Source organism: Erythrolamprus reginae, chromosome 2 (assembly GCF_031021105.1).
Source record: "Erythrolamprus reginae isolate rEryReg1 chromosome 2, rEryReg1.hap1, whole genome shotgun sequence".
Taxonomy (NCBI): Eukaryota; Metazoa; Chordata; class Lepidosauria; order Squamata; family Dipsadidae; genus Erythrolamprus; species Erythrolamprus reginae.
Window position 1 is genome coordinate 200,636,864 of NC_091951.1, and position 23,482 is coordinate 200,660,345.

Below are 23,482 nucleotides of genomic sequence, written 5' to 3' on the forward strand. Positions count from 1 at the left end.
AGGTTCACCATCAAAACTGTAGACTATTTGAAAGAATTAAAAAAGTAGTGACTTGTTTCCTATAAATTATTTATACAAGCACATGAATACAGTGGTATCTCTACTTAAGAACGCCTCTACTTAAGAATTTTTCTAGATAAGAACTGGGTGTTCAAGATTTTTTTTGCGTTTTTTTGCCTTTTTTTGAGCCCGGAAAAATTTCCCAGGAAATTTGAGAGCGGCATGAAGGCCCAGCCAGTTTCCTGCCATTCCCCCTTTAATCCTGATCATCTCAGGCTTTTCTGGGCTGCCAAAGGAGCCTTTCGGTGGCTCTTAAGGAGGCTTTGGCAGCCCAGAGTGAACATAGCATTTTCCTTTCTCTGGGTGCTTGAAGAGGGAATAAATCACTTTGCTGTGGTTACTCCCTTGCGCTGCCTCCCATACACCCGGCTGGATCAACTCGGCTTCAGCCAAACCAAGGAGTCACCACAGTGAAGGAAAAGCGCTGGCTACAAAGCAAGTGAGCGAGAGGAGAGGGGAGCCCTTCAGCATGGGAAGGAAGAGGAAGTAGGTAGCAGCAGCAGCCGCCTTTCGGTTAAAGGAACGGGAGGTTCTCCTCTCTCGCCGGCCTGGGTTTCTCTCTCTGGCGCAGTGTACGGGAGGCAGCTTGCACTGGGTATATGGGAGGCATGTGCTCCTCCTCGCCGCCTCAGAGTCCCTCTTTTTTTTTAAAGCCTTAAAGTTTTGTATTTTTTTTTTTATTCACCTCACCTTCCTTCGGCAGCGACTGTCCTCCTCTTCCTCCTCCTCCTACCACCCATATTCTGAGCTTTTATTTCTTTCCTAATGGCTTTGCTCACATTATTTGCTTTTGCATTGATGGGAAAAATTGCTTCTACTTACAAACTTTTCTACTTAAGGACCTGGTCACAGAATGAATTAAGTTCTTAAGTAGAGGTAGCACTGTATAACCAAACAGGAATTGAGATGAAAGGATAAGACAGAATTTGTCAATATCCTGTTACCTAATATAGCACTGAAATTTCATTGCTATTGTATCTCATCCAGAATCCCTAGGAAAAAGCTTGGCCATTTCTTCCCTTCACCCAGTGTTTCTCTGCATTGTATCTGCCAAGGATTTTCTGTCTTAAAATGTCAAAATTATGTGTTGCAACAATAGGATTTCGATGACGACCCAAGAGCACTGGGTGCCCGAGGCCACCGGCGCTCTGTCAGCCGAGGTTCCTATCAGCTGCAAGCTCAAATGAACCGAGCTGTCTACGATGAAAGGTATAAAGCCAGCTAAAGAGAAAGATCCCATGTTCCTTTCAGTCTGCTCACTTGCTATGTGTTACTTTTTTTTTTTGCATCCTTTAATCAGAAAAGGATAGTGATAGCCAATGTTGTGGTCCCGTATATTTAATCAAAGAATAAAGGTTCTTTAGTTTTGTCTTGTCTCACCCCCATTTCTGTTGAAAATTAAATTCATGATATGTTAGCTTATATTATTCTCTTCCTTAGATCACCAGGGAATGTTGTCCCCACTTCAGTGGCAGAAGCTAGTCGTGCTATGGCTGGGGATACTACACTAAGTGAGAACTACGCCTTTGCTGGCATGTATCATATTTTTGACCAGCATGTGGATGAAGCTGGTGAGTAGAGGAAAAATATCGCAATCAACCACATAAAGGCATTGCTAAACCTCTTCCTTCCTTCTTTCTGTCAACACAATAAAAGGCATGTCTATTATTATTTGGGGGGGAGGGGGGGGAAGATGGATACTAAGTATTGACCGAGTCCCTTATCCAAAAAGGTTATTACGGTTCTTGCATTTTGGGGGGGGATAAGAGTAAGAACTATGGGAAATGGAATAAAGACTTTATAATAGCTGCCCCCAAATTTCCATTGCTGTCCAAAATTTTCAGCAGTGACCACATTAGTTGAGGAAGGTTAACATCAAGGTGGCAATCAATGCTGCTAAGCACACGCTTAAGATGTTGAAGTCTGATAACTTAACAGAGTGCTCGCTTTGTCCTACCACACTATTCAAAATATTCCTCAATCAATTTGATTATTTATTTATCAAATTTCTGTTTATCAAATTTCTATTTATTTATCAAATTTCTATTTATTTATCAAATTTCTATTTATTTATCAAATTTCTATTTATTTATCAAATTTCTATTTATTTATCAAATTTCTATTTATTTATCAAATTTCTATTTATTTATCAAATTTCTATTTATTTATCAAATTTCTATTTATTTATCAAATTTCTATTTATTTATCAAATTTCTATTTATTTATCAAATTTCTAGGCCACCCTTCTCCAGGAAACTTAGGGCGTCTTACAGAATAAAATCTATACAAATTACAGATATAAGTTATAAACCCCCCCACCCTAAAACCCAACTCTTAAAATCCCCAACATTAAACCCATTCATTAAACTCATTCAATCCCAATCATACTATCGGCTGGAGCAAGACGTTAATGCTCAACGGCCCCAGGCCTGCTGGGAAAGGTGTGTTTTCAAAACCTTATGTAACTTTGTGAATCTCCAGGGGGAGTTAGTTCCAAAGGACCAGAGCTGCCACAGAGAAGGCCCTTCCCCTAGACCCTGCCGGGCGACATTGCTTGGCTAATGGGACCTGGAGATGGCCAGCTCTAGGATCTGATCGGCCATTAGGATACATGTATTGTAGTGATGCAAGAAGGAATAGCATAAGAAAAATCCAGATAGTCCAATATCAGTCTAATGATTTTTCTCTTTCCCTCCTCCTCCTCCTCAGTGCCTAAAGTTCAGTTTGCCAATGACGACAAACACCTCCTAGCCTGCTGCTCTCTAGACGGCACCATTTCGGTGTGTCAGTTAGTCCCTACTCCCCCTGTGGTGCTTCGAGTGCTGAAAGGACACAGCCGTGGTGTATCCGACTTTGCTTGGTCTCTCTCCAATGACATTATTGTTTCCACTTCGCTTGACGCCACAATGCGGATTTGGGCTACAGAGGATGGCAAGTGTATCCGGGAAATCCCAGATCCAGATGCTTCTGAGCTACTTTGCTGTACTTTTCAACCTATGAATAATAATCTCACAGTGGTGAGTGAAGTAACAATGATACTCTTTCCTTTTCTCTCCTGCGTATGTATTGTGAGAAATTGGGCCTTTGTCATGCCAGAAACACTAGCTTACATTCGGCTGGAGATTATTATTCAATTTTATTTCCATTATGCAAGTAAGGGATGCACTAAGCCAGTGATGGCGAACCTATGGCACGGATTCCACAGGTGGCACGCGGAGCCATATCTGTTGGCACATGAGCCATTTACCTAGCTCAGCTCCAATGTGCATGTGTGGGCCAGCCAGCTCATTTTTGTCTTGCACAGAGACTCTTGGAGGGCGTTTTTTGCTTCGAGAGAGCCTCCAGAGGGACAGGGGAGGACATTTTTACTCTCCCCCAGCTCCAGGGAAGCCTTTGGAGCCTGGGGAGGGCAAAACATGAGCCTACTGGGCCCACCAGAATTTGGGAAACAGGCCGTTTCCATCCTTCAGAGGGCCTCCAGGGGGAGGGGGAAGTTGTTTTCACCCTCCCCAGGCATTAAATTATGGATGTGGGCACTCACGCATGCGTGAAAGTGCACGCACATGCTTTTTCAGCACCCGAGGAAAAAAAGGTTTGGCATTACCGCACTAAACAATTTTAAAGCATTTATACTTATTCTTCTCTAATGTGTGGGAGGGGATGGAAGAGAAAAGGGGTCCAGTTATAAAAAGTTAAATATTAAATTACTCCTCCCCCAACTTAATCCATCTCTTATAAACATGGAGATGGGCTGTTGTAAAGGATAGGGTTGCTATTCTAATTCCATTTATAGGGAACCCTGCCCGGCACAATCATAACTTGTGAGAATCATAATCACATAACCAATCTGATTTTACAACTTTTTTGTGGCGGTTATTAAGTGAACCACAGTTGTTAAGCGAATGCAACCGTCATTAAGTGAACTAGTGGTCCACTATGATTGTGATTTTGTTGAAAATGAAGTAAATGCTGGTTTGTGGCAAAAAACATCACAAGACTGGATGTTGCAGAGCACCCAAAGTTTAGTCATGTAAACATGGGGGGTGGGGACTGATCATTGGAACTTCAAATCCAAGTCATGAGTACCTCCCAGGTAGGTCCTTTGAAACAATCGCTCAGCAACCCATTGTTAGGACTACCTGTATATTGCTACTTTCTCCTATTTTGCTTAGCGCAAGCTACAAAAATTGATTTCTTTCTCTATCCATCAGGTGGGAAATGGAAAACACAACCTTCACGTGATGAATATCTCAACAGGGAAAAAAGCAAAGGGTGGCTCAAGCAAACTAACAGGCCGAGTCCTCTCTCTCTCCTTTGACGCTCCTGGGCGCATCCTCTGGGCAGGAGATGACAAAGGCAGCATATTCTCCTTCCTCTTTGACATGGCAACAGGTGAGTTTCCAAGAGGATCTTGCAGAGATAGTCTGCAGCTCAGTTTGGATCGGACAATATCTGCTTCATTTCATAGAAATCCAACTAATAATGCATAGAAATCCAGCTAATAATAATAATAATAATAATAATAATAATAATAATAATAATAATAATAATAATTTTTTGCAGGAAAACTGACCAAAGCCAAGCGCCTCATAGTTAATGAAGGAAGTTCTATCACCAGTATCTCAGCGCGTTCCTGGATCAGCAGAGAAGCACGTGATCCCTCTCTTCTCATTAATGCATGTATTAACAAGCTATTATTATATAGGTACGATGCTATTGCACCAAAAGATGTGCTTTATTTGTGTAGGCAGAATATTAATAAATCCCATTTAAGGGTAATATATGCATATATTAAGCATTTAGACTTATATACCGATTCAGAGTGCTTTACAGCCCTCTCTAAATGAAGCCCCCAAAAATCTGGGTCTTCATTTTACCGACCTTGGAAGGATGGAAGGCTGAGTCAACCTTAACCCTACTGAGATTCGATCTGCCAAACTGCTGGCAGCCGGTGATCAGCAGAAGTAGCTGGCAGTACTGCACTCTAACCACTGCACCACTGAGGTTCTGTGTGTGTGTGTATGTGTAGTGGGTTGCAGCCAGTATGCCTGGGATTGGCGTCCCGGTGGTAGAAATGGAGATGCATACACATCTCCATGCCCCCAATGCGCGCATGCATGAGATTTTGCTCCTGCACATGTGCAGCAAGCAAAATGTCACACAAGGATGCTCTCTCGTGTGAGATTTTGCCGATTTTTGGCGGGTTTTGCTTCTGCGCATATGTGGAAGCGAAGAAATCACTAAAAAGCAGCAAAATCTCATGTGCGAGAGCATTCTCACACGAGATTTTTCTTGCTGCGCATGCACAGAAGTGAAATCTCACACCAATAGGTGCACGGGCACCCATGCACCCACAATTATCCCGGAGGGCTTACTGGTATCGGCCGGTAAGTGGAACCCTCGCCTGGGGTGTGTTGTTGTTGTTGTTTATTGTTTATTTAGATTTGTATGCCGCCCCTCTCCGCAGACTCGGGGCGGCTCACAACAAAGTGAAAAAACAATTTACAACAAATCTAAATTTCTACTAAAAACATTTAAAAAACCCCATTTTCTAAACACACATACATACACACATACCATTCATAAATTGTATATGCCCGGAGGAGATGTCTCAGTTCCCCCATGCCTGACGACACAGGTGGGTCTTAAGGACCTTACGAAAGGCAAGGAGAGTAGGGGCCGTTCTAATCTCCAGGGGGAGTTAGTTCCAGAGGGCCAGGGCCGCCACAGAGAAGGCTCTTCCCCTGGGGCCCACCAACCGACATTGTTTAGTTGACGGGACCCGGAGAAGGCCCACTCTGTGGGACCTAATCGGCAGTGTTCTCTCTAAATTTTTTTGGGGGTGGGCGGAAAAGTGGGCCTTCTCCGGGTCCCGTCAACTAAACAATGTCGGTTGGCGGGCCCCAGGGGAAGAGCCTTCTCTGTGGCGGATTCGTGCGGCAGCAGGCGGTCTCAGAGATATTCTGTGTGTGTGTGTGTGTGTGTAACATATTTTTGCTGATAATGAAAAGGAAGGGAGACTAATATAGATCTATATTTCAAGTTATTTTGTTCTCATCAGCTAGGCATACCCCTACTGGGTTTTGAACCTGGGGAGTCTGCCTGTAAGGCAGTAGCTTTAACCTCTAAAGCACAGGTTCTCTTCTCAGCTTGTACCAGGGAAGAGTTATATGTTTTTTTCTGTCGAATCAGCCTGATAGATCCAAATATGGGAGGGAGCATACCGCTTCCTTTTTGCCTCTCGAACCCTCCAGGGGCCATTCAAGGCAGTTAAATTTTTATAGCTGACAAACTATATTCTGTATGTGTAACATATTTTTGCTGAAATGTGTGTGCACGCTTACACCACTCCTTTTACTTTTCCTGACAGGGTAGTGGATAATGAAGGAACGTTGCAACTTAAGAGAAGTTTCCAAATACAACAGAGCTCACATCCTGTCCACAGCATTTTCTGCCCCCTCATGTCTTTTCGTCAAGGCGCTTGCATTGGTATGTTGCACGTAGGGCCGTTCTGTAATTCAGGGGTCCTCCAACTTTTTAAACAGGGCCGATTCAGGGTCCCTCAGACAGTTGTGGGGCCAGACCAGATGGTTGGGTGTGGCTAGGTGGTCATGGGACTGGGTGGGCACGGCCAATTTAACATCCATTGAACAATCCACACAAAGTGAACTTTTAATTTGCTTTGCTCCTGGGGGTGTTCTATTTGCTTTTGTTTGCCTGTTGCTCTTTTGGTTGCCTTTTGTTTTCACTAGATCGGGATTTTATTCAGTTGTTTTGGCATCTGGCGGTCCAATTCATGAAACTCAATTTTGCAGCAATTCCTCTCAGCCCCAAGGAGCTTCAGAAATCTCTCTTTGTCTCTGTCTCCTTCCTTCTCTCCCTCCCACTCTACTTTCTCTTTCTCCTTCTCTTTCTCTCTCCTGCTCTCTCTCTTCTTTCTCTTTCTATCTCTCCCTCTCTCTCTTTCTCTCTCCCTCTCTATCTTCAGGAGGCAGGAAAAGGTGAAACTGTAGAAACTGTAGACTGTAGAATGCTACTGGAGGTGGGAGCGTGTGAAAAAGCCAGGCAAAACCACCCATTTTTGCCCGTTTTTGGCCACCTGGGGCATCTATGTGCCGCCCCATTTTCACCTCACATGCACACCTCCAGTAGTATTCTGCAGTCCAAAACCAGGCAAAAATGGGTGGTTTTGCCTGGCTTTTTCACACGCTCCCACCTCCAGTAGCATTCTACAGTCCCAAACCTGGCAAAAATGGGTCTTTTTTTGGGGGGGGGGGGTCCTTTTATCCCTTCCCCCCACCTCCAGTAGCATTTTTCAGGCCAAAATTACCTTTCAGTTCCAGCCTGCAGGGCTCCTGAAGGCAAGTATGGCTCTACTGAAAGGTGGGCAGGGCGATGTGGGTGGGGCAGCCTCGTGGTCCTCTGAGGGCTGGATTAATTGCCTCGGCAGGCCACATGCAGCCCACGGGCCATAGTTGGAGCCATGCTGTAATTGGGAAAAGAATGTAGCAGAGCCTGCAGCTTCTTATAGTCTTCGGAGTCTTTGGAGAGGGGGGGCATACAAATCTAATAAACTAAAACTATAACTAGTTTCATGCATGTGATGTTTTCCATTGCACATGATTTCCTCTAACTAATGGAGATAAAAGGAATTAAAGACACACACCCCCCTCCTTTATAAAGGGCCTGTATTTAATGACGGTTTTATTCTAATCATTTATTTTTGTACATTTCAGTGACTGGAAGTGAAGATATGTGTGTGTATTTCTTTGATGTGGAACGGGCCACCAAAGCAATTGTTAACAAGCTTCAAGGACATAGCGCTGCCGTCTTGGATGTGAGCTTTAACTGTGATGAGAGTCTTTTGGCATCCAGTGATGCCAAAGGCATGGTGATTGTCTGGAAAAGAGAACAGAAGTAGCGTATTTTTCTATGATACATGAAAGGAAAAACCCATAGGAGGTGCAGCTACGAGGACAGCGGATGAAGAGGATTAACCTATTGTTGGTTTATGTCTTCTTCATCCTGAAACATATGATGAGGATACTTCCATAATACAGCGAGACCAACTGCTTTCGTCCCTTTCAGTTGGTGAGATACAATGTACAAAGGATTCCACTTATCCTGTGCAATGTGGCTTAATGGATTTCGCCATCCAGGTTACTGTCCTTTTGCTGAAAGAGAATGTGATCAATTGTGCTACAGGAAGTGCTTATGAATTGGCATAATAAAGTTTAGGACTTCAAGGATTCTATTCCAATTCAAGAACACGAAACCCAATTTAGTTTCAGACCCGTCTTTTCCTAGATAGCATGAAACTACTTTTCTATGTGAAGAGAACTCCCTTTCCTCCTGGATAATATATTTTGCACAGCATGGATTAAAGGACCACACTCACTACAATGCAACACAAAAGATATCAAAGATGAAGAAAATCAACCTGTGTTAATTGAATTTATGGACTTCTGCAGCATTAAATTTGTGCATAGACTGTTCTTTAACATAGAATTTATATAGTGGGATATTTGCTTTAGCATGGTTCTCAAGAGCAAGTTGACTTAGTACTTTCCCAATACAACCTTTGTGTATGAAAGCCACATATATGAACAGAGTATTTAATGTCTAGTAAGCCATCTGAAATCTACCAAAATAATTAGCATATTCCCAATACCACAGAAATGAGCTTTCTTACAAATGAAGTTCTGAAATGGGTCTACTTAAATTGCAAAATGCATTTTTGTTACATCTTTCACAGCGTGCATGAAACAAGGGTATAAGAGGGTGGGCTGTTGTATTAAACTTTCTGTATTGTGGCTATTTAAAATTTTTCTTTGCCTTTGTTCACTCCTGTGCATAAGAAGAAACTGTAAATTAACTGTCACTGGAAAAAATAGCAGTAGTATTTAATCATAGGCTTTTCAGGCAGGTACCTGGCAGAAAGGAATAGATTGAGAGATACAGTAGTACAATTAGGTAATCTTATCAAGAAACATGGATTGAGCTAATACAGAGGTAGGGAACGTTGACTCTTCTATGACTTGTGGGCTTCAACTCCCAGAATTCTTGAGCCAATGATGCTAGCTCAGGAATTCTGGGAGTTGAAGTCCACATGTCATAGAAAAGCCAACATTCCCTACCCCCAAGATAAGGGCCGATGGTGTCCATGGATATGCAAGCCAGTCACATCTTTGCAGCAAGAAAATTGCATGGCAGAGTTAGGCAGAGTTGACAGATTTTGTGTAGTTGAGAGGATTAAGATTCAGACACATGTGATGGTGTCTGAAATGCATAAATCAGTTTAGCTCTAAAGGAAAGTTGTGTTAGGAAAAAATCTAGTTAACAGAATATAAAGTAGCATGAGGCTTTCAAACAGAAACTGTATGTTTAGGCAAAGGTATGTTTTTCTAACATAATGCAGCTGTATTTCTAATAAACTGTTAACTGCAGCCTACCATTTAAACTGCTTACTTAAAACTGGTTCTTTTTTACAGGATTGGGGGGGAGGGTTTAGAAGTCATCAATGATGTATTGCTTAAGAAGTATCTTATTGAGTAGGTAAATGTTCACCCCGTGACAGTCACTGTATAGTCTTCATTTAATCTGTCTTAATTGACCACTCTGAAAACATTTGCATTGGCATCCTTCAGTCTCAAAAGACTATGGTATCATGCTCTGGATTCCCCACTCTACATACATAATAAATACCAGGAAAACAAAAACACAAGAAGTAATCAGTGATGCCCTTAGTTGCTGGAGAGGATGTATTCAGAAGAACTATGCCACAAGGTCTGATGATAGTGTAAGTTGGTATATAACCAAAGGTGATTTATCGATTGCAGCACAATTTCTTTTCAAGATAATATAAAATAAAATAGTGTTTACACATCTTGTGGAAGCAAATTCTATGTGTTAAAAATTTAGTGATTGCATTCACACATGCGAGGGTTGGTTATGTTTGGCCTTGGTTAATGTTGCTATGACTTAACTGAACCAGGCTATTAGATTTATGTATATTTTGCAATATTGTACAGTCACCAGCCCTAAATATCCTACCTCTCAGGGTTTTAGTTCTGAGATGGGGCTCTCTCTCTTCAAGTTACTTTATTCCCTAAAGAATGTTATTAATTCTGATTACAGGCATGTAAAACATTTGAGATTTTAAACAAATAATCCTAACTTTACAGTATTAGAAGTCTTTGATGTTCCAGCAACCAGGAAGTTTCAAAATTGGAACTTTTGCAGAATGATCAGAATAGCATCGAATAGCTATTTCAACTATGAAAATATTTCAAATTCAAAATGTTTGCAGAGCATTAGTTTTGCATTCTTTTGCAGATTTAAAGCCCTCTTCATTCTTCCTTTAATGTCTCTTTAATAAATATGCCCAACCCCCTAATTATCTTTTTATGCATCAACTGTTAATATACATAATATATTCAAGATAATAGAAATCAGTATGTTTTAAATATGGCAAAATCATTTTTGAAAAGGATTATTTTCTGTGAATTTGGATAATTATGATTATACATATGTACAATACTGCTTTAATCAAGGCAAGCAAGTACTGTATATGCCTGCCCCAAATTACCAGTAATTCTTAGTCTTCATGTTGAATATCAGCAATACGAAATAAATTTCTTCCTGAGCATTTCTCCTTTTAATGAATTAAAGCTGTAAACTATATTGAACTTCTTGTAGACAACTTGCATCTATTTGAAAAAGTTCCCTTTACTCCAAAAAAGTGCAGAATTTCAGCCTTAATTTCTCTGTTGAAAATTCTGCATTATCATCCCCAAAGGTATATTTTTAAAGTAAGAAGTGCAGTTTCCAATAAGGAAAATGTGACTACCTACTGATTATACAGATAATAAAATACACCCAAATGTTTAATATTTGTAAAAAGAAATGATTAACATGTATTCAAATTTTGCTACTCTTTTTGAATGCAGTTGTTGACATGTTTAAATGATTAAATCCAGGCTCTCCTTTGAAAAAACATCATCCACGAAATGTTCCTCTTTGTATAACTTTTACATTAAATATAAATGTTCAAAAGAACATTAAGACCTAGTATTCTTATTTTCCCTAACTTCTAAAGGGGAAATACACCTTAAACAGTTTTAAGCACCCCATTTTATTTGTTCATTATTTTCTTCCTAACAGATTCAATCAGCAAGTTTTATCACTCACTGGACAGAAGAGCAACAAAGATGATTAGGGGACTGGTGGCTAAAACATGAAGAACGGTTGCAGGGACTAGCTATCTCTAGTTTAATAAAAAGGACGATTAGGGGAGACATGATAACTGTTCCAATATCTCAGGGGTTGCCACAAAGAAGAGGGAGTCAGGCTATTCTCCAAAAGCATCTGAGGATAGAAAAAGAAGCAATGGGTGGAAACTAATCAAGGAGAGAAGCAACTTAGAACTAAGGAGAAAATTCCTGACAGTTAGAACAATTGATCAGTGGAACAGCTTGCCTCCAGAAATTGTGAAAGCTCCAGCACTGAAAGTTTTAAAGATGTCAGATAACCATTTGTCTGAAGTAGTGTAGGGTCTCCTGCTCAAGCAGGGGGTTGAAGACCTCCAAGGTCCCTTCCAACTCTGTTGTTATTATTTAATATGAACTAGGTGTAATGTTTAAGGAGGCTAACAGTGAGTCCTTAAAATTAATCCAGAAGTGAAGTACAAAGTGAGGGCTGCAGGGTCCTGATCCAGGTACACATCAACCATTTTGACAATTATTTGCACAAAGAGATAGACTGAGCAGTCACCAAATTTACAAATGATATGAAATTGGGTGGGAGAGCTAATACAGGAACTCATTTTTATTTAAGAAAACTCAAATTCATCAGAGCAGGAGTTCTTGGTATAGCATTAGTATGTGCAAAAAGGGTCTTGGAAGTGGAATTGATATCAATCAGTAATGTAATTGCAAAAGGGTAATATTTCAAATTGCTTTAGTATATAATTTTTAGATCTCAAATAATAGTGCAGATCTGTATCCTTTTCTGTGCATAACACTTAAAGGATTTAGATACACTGGAACAAGCGCAAAAAGATAAGGATGATCAGGGCTGTAGAAATGTGTCTACATGGAGATAATAAAAAATGAGTAAGTGTTTAGTTTTCAAAAAGTGACAGGTGGTTAAATTGTTACCCTTTATGATATTTGGAGTATGCTAATAAATGGTCATAATCTATTCTTGGTTGTCCCAGAGGAAAAGGACCTGAAATGATTGGTCTACTATCAGAAGACATTTTCCAGTTGAAGTGTCAGAAAAGCGTCCTAAAGGGCATTCAAAAATGAAAACTTTCATCCTAAGAGATGGTGAACTCCCTTTGATTGAATATATGCAAGTAATGATTGGATAGATATTTGTCAGGGATGCTTTCATTTTGGTTTGGGATTGAGCAAGGGCTTGGACTCAATGGCCTAAATGTTCATTTCTAATATTATTCTAATTTATTAAAACAATAAATTAAATCCTCACTTTCTTGTGCCAAACATAAACGTGCCTGCTCCACAATATCATATTTTGTGTTTATAAAAAAACAAAGCCAAAAAGCAAGTGCTTTGATTTTGCAACTGTTTCTCCCATTTATGTTAGACTAAAGCTGCTATTCTCTTTACATTATTAGTGCAGTGAATCTTTTTTAAAGGGACAGCAAGTTATAAAACGCAAAATAAAGAATCCAGACAACTAATTTAGTTTAGAAGTCATAATTAAAAGAACTTCATAACATCTTCCAAAATACAGCAATTTCAAGAAGCTAGTTTTTGCCCCAACCCATTAAAAAAAATAAAAACATTTTCCTTAAAAACAAATGCATTAATTAAAAAAGACATTGTTGTTTTTTCAGATTGCATAGAGCTTCACTCCATGATGGGTTTTAAGTGCGACTTCAAGTAGCAATTATGTAAAGATGGACAGCAGTCCTATGGCACACTGAGGTAATACAAAATCTATGCACAGGGAGAAAAGACGGCTTTGATTTCCCACCTACCAGTAAGGTGGCTAGGAAGTGCTTCTTATAGAAAATTAAGAATTTGTCCTTCAGAAAAGAACTTGAAAAATTAGCTCATTCCTTGTCTTTGTATTTAAGGCTTTAAATAGTAAGCTGTAGTTGAGGTTCAGATAAGATGAGCACAGATTTATGAAAGGAGTTCTGTTCTATGCTGTAGTTTTTCCAGCAAGCATCTCAGCAGCAAGGTAAAGTCAAGCAACCTGTCCATCTACTGAGGAGACTGCCGCACACCCATGTTTCCATAAGAATATTCTGATCAGGCAATCAGAAGCAGCCAAGTCAGTGCTATATAGCACAAGAAATGTGGATTACTGCCCTCTTTACAGTACTAAGCTTTTAGGCATTTGTTCTTCAAGCAGGTAAGTTCCTGACTCTTAGCCTCTGTCTGCAATCTTTCAACAGCCAGCTTGGACTTCCAATCCAGGCTTTACAAGGCATCTTCCCAAAAAAATTAGCAAAGAACTAGAAAAGATATTTTCGACAAGATTCTGTGCCACATTTACACTCAATTCGCATCCGCTTCTTCGGTGAGCCAGCCAGACTTCCCACAAGGCCAAAATTAGAGTCCATCTTTGTGCTTTCTGCATTTACTGGATCCACTGTGGAAGACATTAATTTATCATCAAATTTCATAAAAGATGTCTATGCATTTTAAAACAAAGCTTATTCACTCATTGACTAAACTTGAAATTATGTTTCTTTAACTCTTAACATATTACTTTAACAGACAAAATCAGAAGCAACTTGTACATCACATAGAAACAATTTTTAGAGCAGTGCGTCTCAATCTTTTCTTCACCACAAAACCCCTTTAAATACCTTTTGTGGCCACGGACCATGGTCATGGACTCCCAAACTAAAGATTTAAATCATAACATTTCTTCATGTCTTTGCAAACCCCGTTATCTCAAATTCTCCCCAAATTTCTCCTTTCCTACCTTGCATATTATAGTCAAAGGTGAGCTCTTCCCCAACTCTGATAGCTCGAGTAGCAAAGAAAGCAATGCGTGGCAGTCGTTCATCCAAATTTTCAATGAAAACATTATACACCTGTAGATTGGGGTTGCACTGGAAGCAGAGAATGCCAGGTTGAGTGAAAAGTGAAACAAATCTTGCCCTGAATATTATTGAGTACAAGGCTCCCTTATTAATTATTGAACTTACACTGTGATTAACAAAATGTGAAATGTTGCCGTAATAGGCAGCATCTACTGTATATACATCTTCTACGTAGTCCAGGTCAAACAGATAAGTGGCACCCTGTCGGTCATAGATCTGACCCCGCCTCTCAGCTTCCTCTGATGTGATAATCTGAAAATAATGTGGGGGGAAATAAAAATCTAAAGTTTATAAAACAAAGAGTCTACTTTTGCTTATGATTCTCATCATATACTATCCCTCTGCATTTTTTGATTTCTAGGGAGTTTTTTTCAGTTGCTTAGCTGTGCTGAATATATCCCATGTGTTTGTGTTCAGTTACGGTATCATTTTGATTAATGCAAACATGTGAAAATATTCCCAAATTCGCATAGAATATATAAATTATTTATTGTGATCATCAATCTCTTACAGTTTAAATGAAATGAACATGTTGGACAGGTCTGCTGCGATACTTTCATCCATCCAAGTCCCTATATGCCACAAATCCAGCAGGAGGCTCCAAAATATCTCCCAACTATCACTAAAGTGCTCACAATAATCAGAAGTGCTTTCCATTAACGTATCTGAGATAATTAGTTAACAACATCTGTGTATTAACTTTTCTTTCCAATTAGTTAAACCATATAAATTATGAGAGCAAACATCTTTTCCCAGATGGGAAATTGAAATTAAAAGATTACTCTTATATGTGCCTGATATCACTGTAGTTTGTTAAACCATGATTTAGCACAGTAGATTCAGTCTGCTCTGAATAAAGAATTGTAATTATACAGCTATTACTATACCTATTTTTATCTAAGGATTTGGAGCAGATTCCATCTGATTTCAATCAAGAAAATTTATGTATCATACCGACTCAGTCTTACCTCTCCAACATATTCCATGACAAAGCTGTGCTTGCGAATCTTCTCCAATGTACGTACACCCCAGCCACGTCCATTAGCTGTCCGGAAAATGCAAAGGTCATAACGAATGCCCCTCTGTACTATACGGTTTGGGCAATCAATACCACAGCTGCAGCGAGAATTGCATTCATAGATAGGCATTCCAGCCTTGATCTTTACTTGGCCCAACTCATTATAGGCAAATTTATGGTGTGAAACACCAGGGCAGCATCCCCCCGCTGCTTCTGACAGACAGTCTGAACATTCACAGCCTACAGCCATCTGGTTGAGAGTGATACCATCCCCAACTTTATATTCATTGATGTAGACAAAGTCTCGGGGAGGCCCATCCAAGTCCACCTCATTTTCTACCACAATTCGTCCCTTGTGGTTGCGCTTGGCATTAAGCTCATATTCCCAACGTTGCAAAGCTCGCCTCTGTTTGGCCTTTTGAACCAAATAATTGGAAATTCCTTGATCAAGTAAGCGCATATTCTTTTTAAGCTTGCTACCACGGCGGATTAATGCTTGTTCTAGGTCCCTGTGGAATTGCTTGAGTATATTGAAACATCGTAAATTCTTTCGGGGCTCCCAGGTATTCTGTGAATCAGAATAGCCCCGCCACTTCACCAGATAGAATTCCTCATCCTGAATAAAATAACAGAGCAAACTATAAGTCTACCATTTTACAATTTTCTTCCTAGAAAAAAGCCCAGAGAATGACATTTCCTAGAATTTCTTCATTAAAACAAAAATCCAAAGATATAATCCAGGTATACTACATAGTTTTTCCATCATCCCATCCTATCATTCCCAATTTCTTAATGAAAAGAACACTGCTTAAAAGGAGAACAGAAAGAAGGAAAGTATAAATTATGAAAATGTCAATACGTACAGGTACTTTGTCAACAGAGTAGATCATATAAAAGGAAAGATTAAAACTATGAGGAATCAAAAAACCTCACCTGGATTTTCTTATAATCACATAGATATTCTACTTCAAAATCACTGAGATTTTTTTTAGTGATGCCCAAGGAAGGGCAACACACCTTCTCCAATCGACAAAGATCCTGGAGACTGGACCTTGTTGACTTGCAGGAAACAGTACACTCTATGGAGGATAAGAGTAGATATTCACTGTTAAAATATAGTTTACTTTCAAAAAATATTAAGTTATCTGAATAGCCCTGCAAAACATACTAACCAAAATAATTACAGGAAAGATTCCTTCTTTATATTTAGCCTGACACATATTACAGGGATATAGAGAATAGCAGAAAGAATATTTCAAAACAGCCATGTGACAATAATTTTCAATACTCTACAGTTATTAAAATAGAAATGGGTAAAGAAACATTTGGACTTATTGGTAAATTCAATTATGTAATGATGATATGCAGTAAATTGGCTGTTTAGGGTAACAAAAATATGACTCCCCAAATGATGTAGACCGACACAAAAGCATTATGACCTGTGTTGAATTGTAATGTAAGAATTAAATAATTTGAATCTAAGAATTTAAATTCACCTAGATTTTGTATTGTTCAACTTCCAAATCTTCACTGAGTTTTATTAAAGTAAATCTTGCTGGGCTTATGTTTGCAGATTGCTGCATTAGATTATTCACCTTTGAATTCACAACAAAAGTTTTACTTACTTTTCTCAAAGGTGCTTTTTCAAGAGGCAACTGGACTTTCTTGTTTTTCTTTGAAGAGGTTGTTTCTAATCCAGGAAGCTTTTTCAGCTGTACTGTACCTGGATTGTGGGGAATGGAAAGATTTATACTCCTTGCAGACAGCATTCTTTTAAAGAGGTGTTGAGGTCATCTGGAGGCTTTTCTGTGTGGTCAGGGTCACCTGAATATTGCAAAGGGATACTGAGCTTTCTTGTTACTGTTGAAAGAACCATGTTGTAGACTGGTGAGAGATGATGCCATATCCCTCCCCCTCTGTTAACAATACTACATCATCTATCAATATCTCCAGTCTGCAACAGTCCTTTCAACAGTTCCAAGAAGGCTCAATACCTGTTTGCAATTCTCAGGTGATGCTAATGGCACATAAACCTCCAGTTGGCTTCAAAACCTCTCTAAAAGAATGCAAATGACCAGCCGTCTGCAAGGAAGATAAATCTTTCCATTCCCCTCCATCCAGCCAGAGCTGAAGAAGATTCTTGGATGAGAAGTGAAACATCTTCAAATAAAAACAAGAAAGTCTTGAATAATAACTGAACTTTAGATATCCAAGTCATTTTTTGTACAGAACCTAACATGTTTAACAACTAAAAAAAGAATTATTTCTCATTTTATAAAGAAAGAGCCTAAAATAAAAGCATATCTTTTTTAGGGAACCTCTTTCAGAGAATTATTCTTTATATTGTATATAACATTTTCACAAACCACTAGAATTTCCAGAATGGGCTAATATCCTAGAAAGTCTGTCAAATAAAATAAGACAAATGTACGGTATATAATTTTTGTGAAATTTCTTTCCAGCACTCTAGTGCAAATTCAACATTCTAAAATTAGAATAAAAAATTCTACATTTATCAAGATTTAAGAAATTTACAAAACCATCAAGCTGCTTTATTCAAATGCTTTGTTTTTCACTTACAGAATCCTTTAAAACAAAGGTAATATCACTAGATGAATGGCTAGCAGAACTTCAAATGGATAAAGGTGAAATCTAATTATAATTACCTGTATGTAACACATTGTTATCTACTCCAAACTGTTGGCCAAGCTATAAAATGCAACATATCTAACTTTGGTAGTGACAACCAGTGTTCCCTCTAATTTTTTGGGGGGTGGGTGGAAAAGTATAGTGTCTGAGCGGCAGTTCCTTTGGGACTGGGCGGCACTCTTTCCCTCTCGGCTTCTGGGCAGGTTTGAAAAACTCTGGTTGATGATGATTTTTAAGTGAGCGATTGCTCACTGCTCAGCTTAGAGGGAACTATGGTGACAACTGCATTTTAAAGAATAACCTTGTGTCAGTGGCACAAAATTATATATGTTGAAATGTAAGCAAGATGAGGGTCATTTCACTCAACCATATGTACATATACTAAGATCATGATGGCAAACTTACAGCACGTGTGCCAGAGGTGGCATTCAGAGCCCTCTCTGTGGGTATGCGCTCCTTCGCCAGATGGTCTTTGCAGGTGCCGGAGCACTGGAAAATGACCAAAAAGCAGTCTGTTTTCTCAGCCATTTCCAGGCCGGGTTTTTTGGCCCGAAAAATGCCCAAACAACAGGCATGTGTGCACTGGCCAGCTGACCTTTGTGTTTCTGGCACTCCTGCGCGCACACATATACGCACATATACCCAGTTTGGGTACTCAATATTATTATTATTATTATTATTATTATTATTATTATTAATTAGATTTGTATGCCGCCTCTCTCCGGTTTGCCATCCCTGTACTGAGACGTCTCATCAAATAAATTCAATTCACATTTAACATAGTAAATACACACACACACAGTATGTTACATTTACATTTATTTTAAATGTTTCTTCCACTCATTCCCCAAGACTTGAGCAGCTATCAGAAACATCCTAACGAAAAATACTTCAGTAAAAATAAACTCATTAAACAAAATAATTTGTAAAAGCTCAACAGAATTATAATGGATTTTTTTAAAAAAAAGACTAAATTGTGTATCCACCAACTCATCCCAGTAGCGAAAGTATGTCCAAGAAAAGCATATCTTCTTCTTGGGCAAGATAGAAAAGCCAAGTCTTTTAAGTGCTGTTTTGAAACCCAGGAGGGAAAAGACAAAACTAAGTCTCCATAGAAAAGGAGTTCCAAAATATGAGAGCGGTTTTAAAAAACATGCATCTCCTAGAGACCTAGTACTGTAAGATGGCATTCTCAGAATTGCCATCCTAAAATGATAAACCGAACATAGGTTTATCAAGAAGCACATACTACGTTTGCTGTTTCTATTAAAATGCATAAATATAGATTGAATAAAACAGAGAAGTAAGAAAAATAAAATGATCATAAACCACTTAACATGGCCATGTGGTTTCAGTTCTAAGTGTATTCAACAGATGTTGAGATTTGTGGCTCTTCAACCAACACATCTACAAGTCTAATGTAGAGTTGTTTAGGCAGCACTGCCTAAACTAGTGTATTAATTTCTAAAGCTTGAATTTCATACAAATCAGATTTTTCGATGACAGGTCTGCCTTATTCATTATGGATCTAAAATTATGGATTCTGGAAAGCCTTCCCAGTTGAAAAACAGGCTAAAGAAAAGAAAAGACCATTAAGTTCTGACAGGGCAGAAGCTTGAAATTAGTTATTGCCTTCAGTCACTTCGTTTTCTGAGGGAGAACTGATTCCAGAATAAGGTTTTCCTCCCTCAAAGCGAGGTGCAGCATGCTACTCTTCGACGGGCCACAAGGTTGTTCTTAAGGGACGGGAAGCTCAAGGATGAAAGTATACAAAAGGTGAAAGAAAATTTAGGAGACAAACCAGGCAAAAAGGATTATGGGTGTTTTGTTTTGTCTTTTTGAAAACGAAGTGAGGCAAAATTGCCCGGGACACAAGCGTATACAATCACTCTAGGAAGTCAACGTGCTGAGGTGACTTTCGCGGCGCGAGTCCGGGAGGGGGGGATCCACGCTTCTCGCGCGCGCAATCCATTTCTTTTTACCTCAGCTCACCTTAACTAGCTCGCCCCGCGTGAGGCGACCCAACGGCCGCGCCACGTACGCCGGACTCGCGCGCGCTCTTCCTCTCCTTCCTCCTCCTCCCCCTCCCACCTCCAACGGTCGTTGCCGAATGCCGCCTGAGCCACGAGAACGCGGCGATGGAAGCGGCTATGGGCTTGCTCCCCTCGCGCGGCAACCTCCCGCTTCCCGCTCGATTCGAGCCTCCCGCCTCGACGCTCGCCCGGCGCGCGCTCTTGCTTGGTTTCGCTCACCTTTTAAATTTTCCGCCATCTTGAACATTTTTTTTTATTTCCCTCCACCCACCGAGGCTGCCAGAAAGTTTTCATCTCACACGAAGAAGAGCTGGAGGCGGATCCGGGCAAGCTCCGAAGCTTCGCCTTTTTTTGAGGAATGGGCTCTCGGGCCAATGGGGAGCGCGGAGGAGCGCTTTAGGCCCCACCCTACCTAGGGCTTCATGAGTTTCTTGGCTGACTGGCTTTCGCTTCCTCCCGCCGGGCTTGAGGGTCTGGTTTGCAGCTCGGCGCGAACGAAAACTAAAACTTAGGCACCGCCTCCCGGCGCTGTTCAAAGCTGAAGCGTGTGGTAACTTGGCCTTTTTCGAAAGGCTCTGAATCGTTTCTCCTACAGTACAGGAGGAGATATGAAATAGAAATGGGGATAGGGAAACGAATGATTTAAATTGTCCGCTTCTTTTGTCTCTTCAGAAAAGTTGAGGGTATCTAAAAGATGTAGAGCAAACATTGATGCATTTATGCTATAATAAGGAAATTTGGGGGGGAGGGGGGACGGATTATTGTTTATGTTATTGATCCTAAATTAATCGTTTATGACACAGTTTCTGGGTGTGTTTAAAATGCCAACCCTTGTTCCTGACTACATTACTTTTTTCGCCATACAGCCATGGAAAAAGCATGAATTTAAAAAGACTAATAACAGGCTGGAGAAAGAAACATCTTGCAGCTACTGATTATGCCTAGACTTACATACCTATACCCCTGAAAATCTATGAAAACATATACATACATATATACATACATTCATACATACATACATACATACATACATACATACATACATACATACATATATAATAAAAGCTCAGAATTTGGGTGGGAGGAGGAGGAAGAGGAGGAGGACAGTCGCCGCCCAGACCGAAGGGACCGTTTCTTTTCTCTGGCCACTGGCAGAGGTTTATTCCCTCTCCAAGTGCCCAGAGAAAGGAAAATGTTTTGTTCATTCTGGACTGCCAAAGCCTCCTTAAGGGCCACCGAAAGGCTCCTCTGGCAGCCCAGCAAAGCCCGAGATGGCCGAGATGAAAGGGGGAATGGCAGGAAACTGACCGGCCCTTCGAGCTGCTCTCAAATTTCCTGGGAAATTTTTCCAGGTTCTGCTTCTTAAGTAGAAAATGGTTCATAAGAAGAGACAAAAAATCTTGAACACCCGGTTCTTATCTAGAAAAGTTCTTAAGTAGAGGTGTCTTATGTGCTAGGGCAAATTTGCCAAGACCAGCTCATAACTAGAAAAGAACACATACAATATAATATTAAAAACCCCTAAAACAATTTAAAACCAACAATTGAAACCAATTAAAACCATTTTGAAAAACCATGAATGGTATGCCGTCTGATCAACGACCTCCAGGCCTGCCAGAAAAACCAGGTCTTTGCAGCTTTCCAGAAGGCCAGTAGGATGGGAGCAATCTCAGGAGATAGCTGGTTCCAAAGAGTTGGAGCAGCCACAAAGAAGGCCCTCCCTCACAAGTCTGCCAGCTGACACTGTTTAGCTGACAGGGCTCGGAGAAGACCAACCTTATCGGTCGCTGGGAGCTATGTGGTAGAATACTATATAAATTTAATATAGTTGGTTGTGGTTCCCTACTTCTCCCCCCCCCCCTTTACAATCATTAAATATTTTGTAACATCCATTTATTCTTAAAAGTTACCATTTTCTATAGTACTTTTTTCAGTTTCAGCCCAAAAGGTATACATTGCTGATCAATACAATTTTCCCTAATATAAACAGAGATCTACCGTAATCAGATTATGTATTGTTACTAAAGATAATACTTGGTAATTACCAAAAGTTGTTTGGCAGCAACTTGATTCTAGAAAGTTCTCAGCTGGCAAAAAAATATTGTAGGCAAAAAACAGCAAATAAAATATGTGTAGAATAGAGAAACTTTTACGCTATGCAGATAGTCTTCAACCTACAACCACAATTGAGTCCAAAATTTATGTTGCTAAACCAGAAAGTTGTTAAGTGAATTTTGCCCCATTTTATAACTTTTCTTACCATGGTTGTTATGTGAATGACTAATTAAATTGAAACTCAAATACTTTGGCCACCTAATGAGAAGGAAGGACTCACTGGATAAGAGCCTAATGCTGGGAAAGCCTGCCCTGGGAAAACATTGCTTTCCATTTTGTGTTTAAAATCTTATAGAAGAAATATAGCCAATTGGTTTATTTATCAGTTTTAGGGGCAGGTGGTAGTATGCATATATATAAGGATGCAGATAACCAAATCAGTACAATTATCTTTTTGTTTCAACTCCGTGTTTGTTACTAAAAGTTTGTGAAATAGTACAATCTGATTTCCCCATCCTTCATCTCTTCAAATAATTATGAAATATTATTTTGTCCCACCCAGCTTGGTCTCATGAGTGCCAATATCTATTTTTAAAATGTCTTAACTGACACTGAACTGATAATGAAATATTTGCTGGTAACTCATTTTCAACTGGTCAGGACAATCTTGCTCCCATCCTCTATTTGATCTTTATTATTTCTAACCCCTTGTGTTTATCTCCCTGATCTGACTATATACACTGCAAAATTGAATACTTATTCAGTGTTAGAACTGCATGATTCTAAATTGTAAAAAATTATGAATTGCTATATTCTCAGTAGTTGTCTAGAAGAATTCAGCACTCAACAGACAGAAAAAATGGAACCCTGTCATAAATCAGTCTTCAAAGACTTTTATTATATTAGGTTGCAAAAAGGCACTACTTTACAACTTAAAAACTGAGGTATCACTCCAAAGATTTAAATTGTAATGTATTTGAATTGGGGGGGGGGGGGGGCAGATCTTGTGATGGTTGTTTATATTGACTAAATAGTCTCTATGTTGCCAATGTTTCAGAAATTGAACCTAAATTTACTATGAGGTCAGGGGTCCCCAAACTTTTTACACATGGGGCCAGTTCATGGTCCCTCGGACTGTTGGAGGGCCGGACTATAAAAAAATATGAACAAATCCCTATGCACACTGCACATACCTTATTTTAAAGTAAAAAACAAAATGGGAACGTACTATTTAGAGGGGGAAGGAAGTCTGAAATTCACAAAAGTTTATGTTTTGTTTTTAATTTTCTGATTGGCTATACAAGGTTTTCTTGGTTTATAGAAAAATATATAAAGAAAGAAGGAAGCACTTTGTCATAATGGTTAATACGTTAGAAATTTAGTTGGTGTACTTTTTGAAGGAACATTAAGGAGGGAATTTAATTAAAAGAAAAGTATGTACCGGGATGACAACTTTAGAAAAAAAATGTTTGCAACTTTTTTGATGATTGATATTAGTTACTAACAAAATACCACATTTTATTCATGGAAAATTAGATGGTACACTGTATTGTTTGAATGTATGTTGAGAGAAAATTTTTA

At 39.5% G+C, this 23,482-nt stretch overlaps 3 protein-coding genes across 6 annotated transcripts in view; 2 read left to right on the forward strand and 1 right to left on the reverse strand.

The window, feature by feature from the left end:
* WDR13 (WD repeat domain 13) overlaps positions 1–9,520 on the forward strand; it is an 18,871-nt gene extending 9,351 nt beyond the window's left edge. For all 3 annotated transcript variants that reach the window (XM_070741228.1, XM_070741226.1, XM_070741227.1), the window contains exons 4-10: positions 1,160–1,269; positions 1,501–1,631; positions 2,770–3,077; positions 4,272–4,452; positions 4,624–4,765; positions 6,431–6,549; positions 7,797–9,520. In XM_070741228.1, the coding sequence (XP_070597329.1) occupies positions 1,160–1,269; positions 1,501–1,631; positions 2,770–3,077; positions 4,272–4,452; positions 4,624–4,765; positions 6,431–6,549; positions 7,797–7,981 (1,176 nt within the window). In that variant the 3' untranslated portion in view covers positions 7,982–9,520. The remainder of the gene's footprint in view (positions 1–1,159; positions 1,270–1,500; positions 1,632–2,769; positions 3,078–4,271; positions 4,453–4,623; positions 4,766–6,430; positions 6,550–7,796) is intronic.
* The window catches only part of PORCN (porcupine O-acyltransferase), a 298,654-nt gene that overhangs the window by 97,236 nt on the left and 177,936 nt on the right, over positions 1–23,482 (forward strand). The window lies entirely within an intron of this gene.
* On the reverse strand, positions 12,767–20,376 carry SUV39H1 (SUV39H1 histone lysine methyltransferase). 2 transcript variants are annotated; one of them, XM_070741185.1, is made up of 6 exons: positions 20,066–20,376; positions 16,098–16,243; positions 15,115–15,780; positions 14,252–14,398; positions 14,026–14,155; positions 12,767–13,686 (listed from the first exon to the last, which is right to left on the reverse strand). In XM_070741185.1, the coding sequence occupies exons 1-6, from the start codon at positions 20,091–20,093 to the stop codon at positions 13,550–13,552; spliced, it is 1,254 nt and encodes a 417-aa protein (XP_070597286.1). In that variant the 5' UTR covers positions 20,094–20,376; the 3' UTR covers positions 12,767–13,549. The 2 variants fall into 2 exon arrangements, with proteins under 2 accessions (XP_070597286.1, XP_070597287.1); XM_070741186.1 differs by lacking the exon at positions 20,066–20,376 and adding an exon at positions 19,806–20,045.